Raw genomic sequence first — 12,689 nt, 5'->3', positions numbered from 1 at the left:
TTTTCTTTTCTTCATAAATGTTTTTTCCCAAGTATTAATATTTTTTTACTGCCTTTTATAAACTAGTTATATCTGATTTCATATTTTTTCTAAATGGGAATCTGATTTTTATATTTCCTTTTGTAATTTTAATATTTTGATATATTTTTTTTCTAAATTCTGTGCATTTTTTGAATTAATAACATTACACACAAACACCATCGTATCGTAAAATATTATTTTCTTTTATTATGTTAGTACTTTCAATTCATTTAACATCGAATTTACACTTGTGCATCGGATTTTTTTCAAAATAATTCTTAATAATTATTTATAATTTTACTTTCGCTTGATTCAGTTATTAGTGAATTTTGCCAACAGTTGGATATTTTAATTGTTAATATTAGATAATAGGTCTCCTCAAAAAATCGGGAATTTTACACTTAAAAAAAAAACAGTTTTATTTTAAAAAATCGAAGTCACGGTTACGGATAGGATAACATGATAATTTGACTATCAATTTTATAAAATGTATTAATTTATATTATTCTTGTTTTCAATTAAATTATGCTTATTAGTTTTGTGATTTATTATTTATTCATCACCATTCAGTTCTAGTTTTGTTTCAATATTTCCAAAAGTTTTAAAGTTATTGAATTTTAGAATGATATACACGCATTTGCCCTGGGCGCCCGGACGCTTCAAATTGCTATGCAAAAGGAAAACATGGAAAATATAGTGTAAACGCTTCTCTTTCTAACCGATCAGAATGATTCGGATTCAGAACAAACTATGTTGTGAAATCTCTCCTGTCGGGAATAAGCTTTTGTGACAAGTTTTTTTGGCAACCTATTTTATCCTATACTATAGTTCTTTATTTTTATTGACATTATAACTGTATTATGTATTTGCGTTATTTTTTCATGTTCAAAATTGCAAGGAGTTTGAAACAGTATTAAGCATTTTGGAATATATTTCTGAATAAATGGCAGAAGAGTGAATAGAAAAAAAAACTTTTTATCAATCAGCTTGAGATCATAGTGTTATTTAATTATTTGTTATATAGATACATGAAATTAAGATGATTAGTCTTAAGCTTAAGAGTAGTTTTTGTTTCATAAAATGATTTAATTTCTTAATCATAATGTTGTGTTTTTTATACTTGGATTATGCTTTAAACATTCTACAATTACAAAATACGTCTCAAGAACCACCTCGAAAATAAATAGATATTATTATGGAGTTAACAAATGTACAAATTAAGGTATTAAAACACTGTGTAGGTCATAAAATAATATTTGAACAAACTAATCAGATATCTCATCATTAATATCTTCTGCATCCCTGACCTTTAAAGGTTTAATATCGCTATTATGATCATTATATAAAACTGTATTTGACTTTGGTATCATTCATACGATGATTGATTGAATGCAGGCTCAATTTCTCACACCTCAATACGAGTATTGTGTTCAATGTGTGGAATCGATTTTGGTATGGACATGTTATAATTACATGCATGACTTAGTATTTGAATATTTGTATTTATTATTATGGATGTGTTTTCTTTTATTAAGAGACGTTTATTATTACGCAATAAAAATTAACCTTTAAACTTCTATTCGATCAATCAATAAAACACCTCTTGGTAGGTGAAGAACGCAGTTAATTTCATTTCGCATTCATGTTTTTCTACCATGTAATTATTGCCTCACTTATCTATGTAAAGAAATTTAAAACTTCAAAATGTCAAAATGTTACAACCTTGTCAGACTGTTTTTCCTAAATATGAATAAAACAATAATTAAACTGCGTAGGTACTTTCACTATCCACACGAGAATATGATTTTGCAAAAAATATTTGTTATAAAAATATAATTGGATTGGAATATTTTTACCTTATTAGTTATCGCTATTTACCGAAACACATTTTGCCTCGTGTTTGATTTCTAACACGATCGATGCGATCTGATTTTTTTTTTCAAGTATGTTTTTTCAGGTTAATACTTTATAGTTTCCCAGGACAGACATCTGAAGCGTAAGACTGTTCATTTTGCCTTTATTTACGAAAAAATCACAAGGAAAGGAGTGTCTTATGCAAGTACCTTTTTTTATTTGTTTATTTTTCTATACATATATTTACATAGAATTTTAATTACAAAAATTCACTTCAAAAAATACATCGTAAAATAAAGCTATAACATAATTTGGAAAAAATGCCCACAAAGACTTTGCGTCTGAGCGTAGGTTATTCCTTTTTTAATGATTTAAAAATTTATAGCATATAAATATGGAATGACATAACCACGAAGAAAGAATAAAAAACAAACAAACAAATATATGCTGATAGAACAAAAGACAGGATTTATTTGCAGTATTTTTTTATTTATTAAATTGAAAACATATTATACATAATTATATACAATATTCCCAAGGAGTTAAAAAAAACTAATTTAGGGACATACAGGTAACAATATTTTTTAAAGACGTTTTATATTTTAAACTATTTCATTTAAAAAATTAATTATTTATTTTTAAGGAAGGTGTCTATCTATTCCTTCCATGCTAATCCAAGACCTACTATCAAGTGTAAAATATGTTAACATTACTGGTGTCAATACGAAAAAAATAATTAAAATTATTACACTTCCTCAATCTCAATTAGTTTATTTATTGAGATGGTGTCTATTTTGTAGAACTCCATATTATAATTTTAATATTAAAATCAAATACTAATTTGAGTGACCTACGAGTATTTAAGTTTATTTTATTTTTAGGATAAGTAGACTCAAATCAGTGTTTGATTTTAATTTTAATAATCGTATAGTATTATTCTAGTGCCTAGTTAATTTGTGTTTTACTCCACTATATACTACGTAGTAAATTGAATCTCATTTTAATACGTTAGTTCTCAAATACTTTTTACAAAATGTACAGCGAATTTTTATTGGAAATTACTTGTAATTTCGAATTCCAAATATTCATTTATCCTTCAAATTCGTTGATTTTTTTTATTTCCCATTCTAGGTAACTATGATTATACAATTTATCAAGTTATACGCCATTTCTAAATTCGGACATGAAGATCAAAATGATGGCCGTCAGACGAAACTCGTTAAATTTCGCTCAGTAATAACACTAATTGGAGCTATTCTGTTTCTCAAAAATTGCACAAATATTATTACCAGCAAAGAAAATTAGTTTAACGTACATACTTATATTTAGAAACATTTTTTGATAAGGAATTTTCTAGTCATGAATGTACTAGATATATTGCATATAAAATGGCTAGTTACGGTACCGAATTAAAAATAATAAATGCAAACAATAGGTACATGCGAAAAGCTTCGAATTAATTAACTTGAAAAAGTAAATTATTGACATGAAAGTGTGCAGAAGATTTATCTGGCGTACTATCGCTGTGTGGCCTTCAATTCTGTTTGGATTATAATCGTGACTCCATTTAGAGCGATATTTGCGCAAGATAAATCGAACGGTAAATTCCTTATCTACGTTGATTAACAGGTAGAGGAGCATCTGGTCCATCCCAAGGTATGCAGCACGACTTATCTTACTTACGACTTACGACGATAATAATCCTCAATTTTGATCCAGTTTCAAAACAGCTGATTCATTGATTTTTTAATCCTCAAACCGTCTCTATAAACGGTGTTTGAAATTCACAGATCTGTTCTACGGTACCTACCGATTCAGCACCATACAGGATCACTATAAGGTACAAATAAGGGTTCGAAGATAAACATTATTTCCGATTATAAAACTGAAATTTCGATATTATTTATAATTTTATGTAATCCAGCATTACATGGTGACAGGTGTTCCTATTGTCGCTTTTCCGGGTTTTGAAAACATACATAAACTTTTCAACCATAGTCACTAATCCGAACTGTGCTAGAAAAACAAGGAAACGTGGCTGCTGCTCTGTTTACTCTATTATATAATTATTTGTGAATGCGACCTTGACAGAATATAAAAGATGTCAACATTATGCGAACCAGAAAGTGTAATAACGCTGTTTCACCGAATCACGAGTTCTTTTATGTAATTTAATTCGGTGTGAACCTGGATTATTACACACAATGGCGAAGCAAATGAAATATTTTTAGATTATGTATCACAAACACTGCAGATGCCAAATATTTTTTTACTTTAAATGGCGTCGCTGTATTTATCCGTTTGGCGAATAATATCTTTCCCTTGTCCGGGTTTCTACCGCCAGCTTCATCCGAATTCATAAAAAAAAAAAAATACTTTGCCACCGACTTTTAATCTGTGATTCACAATATACATCGGTACCTTAGTGCAGAAATTATCGCAATAAACTATTTAATGCTTTTTTTGTTGAAGTAAAAATCTCAAGTCCTTTGCTTTAATGGAAAAAACATCAGTAGTCCCGGATACGCTATTTTAATATTATATATTTTTTATTTTTTTTAAAAGAAATATTTGCGTTTTTATGATTTACCCAAATATTTAATTTTGAGGGCCATTTTCAACGAGTTGTAAATAACTCACTATTAGAAAATAGAATCAATTTGTGGTGGAGTGGGATTCGAACCACAGACCTTTGGTCCGTGAGTCCTAGACACTAGCCACAGGACCACAACCCGATGAAAATAATTATTATTTTACATTGGAACCTCCTTATATATTGAAATTATCTCATTTGGTTCAAAAGTTATGATGTTTTGGAAATTAAATTATCACAAAACCTTATTTCCTAAACATTTCGTTTTATATGGCAACCATGGTTTTTACAGATATTAATTTATAAGTTAACATAAGGTTTTTCATGTTTTTCCTTACTAATACTTTTCACTGGGTTAATTATTCAATGATCAAAGAAATGCTGTATCATCTTCTTGTGCCTGCGTTCTGTAAATAAAAATCACCGTGGTTTCCCGTTGCCCTCTCTGCAAGGGTCGCCTTCCCTTAGGTGAGAAGTTCCCGTTATTTGGTTCCGTAGATTTGCCATTCGCCCTCTCACTGTTTGCTATGACACTGTTATAATAGCAGCGATCACATTGCCCGGGGTTTGCGGGGCCTAAAGACCACTCGTTGACGCTAGTGAATAGGACTTGTTGGTATTGCTGTATCGGGCACTTTTTTTCATACATTATTATAAATATGCAAATAGTAGGCATTTAAAATTTAAAAAACAATTTTTTAAAGCATAAAAGAACGGTAACTTAGTATGCATTCATTTTTATTTAATGAAAACAAACCATTCGGTCAAGTTTTTTCGTGTTAAATTGTAATTCATCTTCGACAGTTCATTCTTCATATTATTTTTATATATCATATTTTTTCCTTTTTTTAAGGAGATTTTTATGTGCAATCATGTTAACATAAATTAAAATAAACATAATAAGATGAGTAGAATCTTATTTCACTTGTCATTAAAAACAAAACTGAAATGTCTTATTTATTGTAATATACTGTTGGGAGGGTCATCTTTAATGGTTCGTGTCCTATATATTTCCTTCTAAAATATAATGCAGGATATTTTTGCTACGCAAAATCAAATTGGCAAGTCCCGGTCTTCGTAAGTCATCATTTGTATTGCAATTCTCCACGTAATTTATTCCTAGTACTCTTCTATAGGACCACATAATAGGTACTGCCATTAAACTACCATTAAACGTTTTTAAAAAAAGCTAGTCTTACATATTTTCATCACAAGAATCAGATATTATAATTGACAAAAAAAAATGTAAGATGATAAACAAATTGGCGATGGTTAATATCGTTAATATACGAGGGTCAGTCAAAAACTAATGCCTCCTATTTTTTGTCTCCTTTTAATTGTCAAGAAATTAAAATGCAATTTGATAGGTTAAAAACATACTTTTGACGATTAATTTGCCACTTTTCAATATAACATCCGTCCATTTTCACGGTTTTGGTTCATCTTGTAAAAAGGACATATATTCCATTGCGCTAAAAAGGACAGTCATAATCGTCATCATACTGCCTTGAGAGAATGCGACACAATTCATTAGTAGTTATCCGGCTGTCACTACAAAGGATGTCATCGACTTGCTGAATGCTGCGTAGTCACCGCAGTCAACGGCCTGCCAGTGCGCTTTTTGTCATCCAACGGTGTTTGTCCTTTGGCTTCGTTTAATAGTGCTGACATCCACTGTTGCATCACCATACACATTTTCAGTCTTTCATGCATGCGAATGGCCGTTTTACCTTCTGCATTAAATAATTCAATCACAGAACGCTGTTTAATACGTACATCGATGTCGGCCATTTTGCAAGCGACTGCGGTGCTGTCAGTTTTTGATGCTTAAAATTACTATTGCAGTAGGTTGTAGAAGAAGTTTGGGAAATAGCGCCAAAATTCAAATTTTTCACTTAAGTAACTTTATTTAAGTAGAAAAAAATAGGAAGCATTTGTTTTTGACTGACCCTCGTACAATAATCGGCTGCATATTGCCACTAAATAGGCTAGATCCATGCCAATATCAGCCATTTACTGAGTATTGCGAAATATATTGTGTATTGAGTATCGATGAGGTAAGTACGGTTGATACTCGTAAGAAGAGCTAACACTACGCTTAAATTATAACACTCCAACGCTGTGAGGGCGATTGCAATTTGAAATGCAGTAATCGTGAGGAAATTACTCAGAGGCATCTTCGTGTCGGTATTACACGGTAAATATTCAATTATATAACTTTTACTACCAAAAAAAAATTATTAGTAAAATATCGAAGAAACAATTATGGGAAAAAAATTGTCCTTTTGACACTTCAATTCAATTTAATTCAATGTGCGTTTAGAAAAATTCAGATGTACCAACTTGCAAATACATTATTATTTAATAAATTTTTTTTCTTATTAATCTAAGAAAAAAAAACATTTAATTCATAAATAATTTTAAAATATAATAGTTAATTAAATTACACGTATTAATCGTCGTCCAAATCACCATATTGACAAACAAAAGTAGAAGATTCCCTTACAATGCATTTCTCATGGGCTCATTGTTTACATGAAGCACACTGGACCTTCTCTTCCCCCAGCATACTCCCGTAATAAGACTCACGTCGCGTCGTGATATGCAAAAGTATTCTTTATTTTTTGCGCTCTAGGAACTCGAAAGCAATCTTTCTTAGAGGATTTTTTGAAGCACAAACTTTGTGGTTATTTATTATAATAAAATAAATATAAAACAACTTTGCTTTTAACCACTTACTTACTTTTTATAAGAAAAAAATAAAAAATAACCAAATTAACAATATTTCCTTTGGTCGACTCCTGTCTAGTTTTAAAGATTGAATCCATCTCACTTCACACTTTCCGTCATTAAAAGAAAAACATAAAAAAACCCTTGACTTATTAGCTCCATATGCATCAATAATGTTTTATTTAGTTATCACTGTAAAAATGAAATAGGATACAAATCATTAGTTGTGTATACCTTGATAAAGAAATTGTGTTGCTTTGAAACCAGTCGGTAGAAAATAATAAAAAATAAGTGGTTGAAAACAAAGTTGTTTTTTGTTTATTTTATTAATTAAGTTTACCCAAAGTAAATCAAATTAATTTTTAAAAATATATTTTGGCACCTTTACAAATAATAAATCAATCTATTTCTTTCTAGTAATTGAACGATCTTATTTCTTAATATAATTCACATCTTATTTACTCGTAATTATGATATAATATCTGAGTGATACGTATTGCCGCAATAAATTAAAGTTACTTTACTATTGCATCACAGCGATCGTTGCAAATCCTGTTAGGTATCTACGTAAAAATACGTAAAGATGATATTATATATTAGGCCTTACTTGATACTCGATATAAAGTTACGCCTAGGCAAATTGATAAAATAAAGATGAGAATACCATAGTAATAAGGGAATATAATCAAGTTTTTTTTTTGAAAACCCCATTTTAGTTCGTATTTTTAACGTTTATGGGCTAAAAGTGTGATGTTACTACATGGGTAGGTATTTAATTTACAACCTTCCAGTTTTTTTAGAAAAATAATAGTGGGATACATTTATAGCTAATTAAATTTTGATTACGAATCAATAAACAGCTCAAAAACGACATATTGTGAGTTGCGGCGGTTTAGGCTCTGCACGGCAGAAAACACTCGCCCATGATTATTTCACAATTCACACACGAGGATGATACAATATATTTATTTATAGTTATATACGTCCATTGGGTTTTTAAATGACAAGCACAAAATCAGAATTCAAGTGTTTCCTGGTATAATATAATATAGGTAACAAATGCAATAAATTTAATCACTTTGACAACATTCACGTTTAAAAAACATTTTCTTCTCAAATAGATTCTCCATTTTTGAAATATTGATCCAATTTGACTACAGTTTATACAATTATTAAATCAATCAAATTTAATCCGATTCCTAGCATAAATGTCCACTACTGTTGAATGAGATCAACATTTGCGTACCCGATCGCGCCACAAAAAATTGTCAAATTTTCTTTCCTAACTTTGGCAGTACCAATTATATGTATCACAATACTCTGGACAGAATTCAAAGAAATGGAAATGCGATGTGTGATGTTGATTTTTTCAACACAAACATTTCATTTATAAAAATCACTGTTCATCTTTTTTTTTTTTATTATTTGAATATTTATTTATAAACCCTTACGGATTATTACATTCATTTTACGTAAAATAATATATACATTTTTCATTTATACTCTGTTGTTCAAAATAATATTTTTTACATCTTTTGAAAAGTTTGTCTGAGTCTTTTGTTTAGTTTTGTCTGGTAGTTTATTGTATAATTTCAGTCCCTGGTTCATTAGTCTTGATTGTCCTTGTCTTGTTTTGAAAGTTGTATATGGATTTGTCTGATATTCTCGTATTATGTCCATGTTGACTACAATTTTTTACAAGTTTTAGTTCTTCGTCTACAATTACATTAGTGGCTAATTTATGGATAAATTTTAATGATTCTAGTTGAAAGAGTTCAGTTATATTTAATTGCTTAGTTTGTTTAAAAAGTTCTCTAGTCGCAGTTAGATAGGGAAGGTCATATACTAACTTTAATATTTTATTTTGTTGTCTTTGTAGTCTGTTTATGTCATTTTGATATCATGCTCCCCATAGTAGTTGCATATAACATATTTTAGTTTTTACATAGGCTTCATACATTAGAACTTTTTCCGTTTTTGGAAATTTTTAAATTCAATGATTTGATTCTCTATACCACATGAGTGTTTTTTTTAAATTAAAAATCCTGTTTTTACACTGCTCCACTAATTACATAATATGTTTTATTATTATTCATCGTCATCATCATTCCCTTTCCGCACTTAATGGTGTATGGGGCACTGTATTGGTACACCAATCGCAGCGTATCTTGATCGTTTTTGTTACATAAACTTTATACTTTTTGTTTTATGTTTTATGTTTTATTTCATTAATTTTTATTTATACTTGTTTTCTTTGTTTGATATTTAAAATTATTTCTTTTTTTTATATACCTATATCTATGTATACTCACTTTGTAAAAAAGGTCAGCATAGGCGTATATACAACGTAAATAGGAAAATGAATTATTTGAGTCTTAATACAAGTTTAAGAAAAAATTGATAGTGCAAAAAATATTTGCAGGTCATTTGCAGTAATTGATTTTAAGTGATAAAAGACATGTTGTTATGTTCCCACTTCCTTTTTAATGAGTATTTTTTGCTAATTTAAATTATAATCTAAAAACATACGTTGATATTTGTAGGATAAACTGAGAAATAATGTATTTTTTATGTTCAAAGCAATTAACTTTGTGGTTAAACATTTTAATTCATGTTAGAATTTAACCACTGGCTACGTGACGTTCTCCCAATTGTAATTGGTATTAAAGATAAAAGTAAAGATAAAAGTAAAGTATTTTAGTATATACATGCTGGTGTAGTGAGTGTCCTGACGAAGAGACGGGTACATCTCAAAACCGGTAGACATAAAAAGTCGGTAAGTGGTCAAATACAAATATTTACTACCATTGATTAAATGTTAAATAAAAATTTCATTTCACATTGATACTAAATAAATAATTATGTCTATTTCAATTTAAACCTGTTTACTTGCGGTTTTCGGCCGCGAAATTCAAGGATACATTTGATGGGAGATTTTTAAAACTATTTAAATACATTCATATTATAATAGTGATTAAATATAATATGTTTCATCAAAGAGCACTTAATAAATTATGCTATTTAAACGCTCAGTGTCAAATACGAATGGTGATTGGTAGTGTACTAATTAAGATTTTTTTTAAATCTACGTACATATTATACATTTATATAATCTTTCTAACAAATACTATAGACTAAAACAATTTACTTGTATTGACTTTACATCAAACTGTTACAAGGCAACGAATTATAGTTAATTGTTTGTTTTTAATTATTTATCAACGTGTGATATTTTCATGTTTTTTATTGTTTAGGTAAAAAGTATTTTATTTTATACACTTTACCTATTGTTTTATGTTTGGACAACAACTATTAAAAGCGGGTCGATGTTAAATAAGATAAAATAAAATACTTAATAAATCATTTAACCTTAAAAAACAGGCGTTTCAGTTTTTATCCTTTCATCTTAACTATAATGTTAATGGGTCACAATGTAAAAACTTTAAAAATATTAATTATAATGTTCTTCACCATTTACATTATAATCAAGCCTAAATACAATATATTGTTTGTGTAATTTGAAATGTAATTTGATGTGATGTATACCGATTTTTCCAAAGCTTTTGACAAGGTCGATCACCAAATAATGTTGCCCAAACTGTCTTCGTTTGGAATTCGTAATCCATTTTTATCGTTCTTTAAGTCATATCTCAGTGAAAGAAAACAATTTGTAAGGGTAAATAATTCCATCTCAAACAGCACTTATATATCTTCAGGTGTACCACAGGGTGCTCACCTTGCTTCTTTGCTACTCAATCTATTCATCAATGATCTAAAAAATGTTTTCCTTACTTCAGCAATTTGGCTGTTCGCTGACGACACTAAGATTCTCAAACAAATTTACAACCCTTTCGATTTTTTACTATTACAATCTGATTTACTATCTTTTAGCACCCGGTGTTCATCCAATAATCTACATCTCAACTTAAGAAAGTTGAGATGTAGATTATTGGATATTTTTTCGTCTGGAAAATCCAATCATATACGACTATTCACTGAACAATGATATATTATCATTTCATCTAGTATACGAGATTTAGGTATTATACTTGACACTAAACTTTTTTTTACAATTCATATTGAACATGTTATCAATAAATCCTTTAAACTCATGGGATTCATTAACAGAAGCAAAACTGACTTCAAAAATATTAATACCCTTAAAAATCTCTTCTGTTCCCTAGTTCACCCGCACCTAGAGTATTCCTCTGTTATCTGGTCTCCATATTATGATGTTTACATCGAAAATATTGAATCAGTTCAACATCTATTTTTAAGAAAGATAGGCTGGAGGTTGGGCTTATCCAGAAACCAATATACGTATAATGAGTTAGAAACTAGCTTAAATATATCTTATCTTCAAGACCGTCCAAATAAATCCTATTTACAATTCTCAACTCACTCTTTAATGCGCCTGAACTACTGAGCTCAATAAAATTAAATATCCCAACTAGAAACCTCACGCAAAACTAAATCTTTCATTCCGATAATTATTGAAAAAACTATGGTTTTCATTCCCTTATGACCAGAATTTTTAGGTCTGCCAACAAACATACCAGTCTTGATTTATTTGATAACAGTTGTCTTTTTTCATACGATCACTGAATCAAATTTAATTATAAACACCTCTCTCCCGCTTCCACTCCCACCAAGTCTATTATAAACCATTGTGTCTTTCTAATTTCTTTTATAATAATTTTCTAAGTATTAATATGACCTTAAAAACGCCCATTGGGCGTATATGTAAATGAATAAATATTTTCAATACTTACGTTTCATTTTTTCAGGGACTTCTGACGTCATGGCCGCTGTTCGCCGTGGCGCTGTTTCTCGTCCTACAGGGCTCCGGCTGCGCTCCGCACGCGTCGCAGGTCTCACACTTGTCGCACGCCCCGCACGCGTCGCAGTTCAGCTCGCACGTGTCGTTTGCCACCCCCGCACGATCCTTCTCTCACGGGGTGGGCGCCGCGCACGCCCCTAGCCCACACTCACGGACCCTGCACGGGAACTTCCGTCAGAAACTGCCCACTAGACTAAGGCTAAACGGTTACAGAAGTCTGCAAGGTTTTAAAAATTTATTTATCTTCAATTTGGTCATACTGCAAATGGACAAAACTACGTTTATATACTACCAATAGGCTCACCCACAATTTCCACATACATCACTCATAAATTCTCATAGATATCATCCACTAATTTTCATTTATACCTATACTAAAAATACATAAATATAATATATGTACATTGTACACATATACTTCCTACAGAAATCCTAACGCCCTACGGAAGCCTTCACATATATCCATAAATGTTTCGCACCTACATCATACAGAAATTCTCACAACTCGACAGAAACTATAATATACACAAAAAAAAAACATTTGCCACACTTACATTCTCACGTAGGTACATCACAAATTTACCAATAAATAACTCTCTTTCTAAGCACAAACTATAACATTTGTGATAACGCTTTAATTTATAGTGTTTT

General features: G+C 30.0%; 1 protein-coding gene across 1 annotated transcript in view; it reads left to right on the top strand.

Moving 5' to 3' along the window:
* LOC148274799 (uncharacterized) overlaps nucleotides 1-12,689 on the top strand; it is a 117,170-nt gene that overhangs the window by 88,564 nt on the left and 15,917 nt on the right. The window contains exon 2 of the mRNA XM_088236587.1: nucleotides 11,986-12,262. Coding sequence (XP_088092713.1) covers nucleotides 11,986-12,262 — 277 coding nt within the window. The remainder of the gene's footprint in view (nucleotides 1-11,985; nucleotides 12,263-12,689) is intronic.

The sequence above is a fragment of the Micrasema longulum genome, unplaced genomic scaffold, assembly GCF_059751315.1.
Source record: "Micrasema longulum isolate JH-2025_06_02 unplaced genomic scaffold, ASM5975131v1 h1tg001578l, whole genome shotgun sequence".
NCBI lineage: Eukaryota > Metazoa > Arthropoda > Insecta > Trichoptera > Brachycentridae > Micrasema > Micrasema longulum.
Note: the sequence above shows the minus strand (reverse complement) of the source record. Positions and strands in the feature narration are given on the sequence as shown.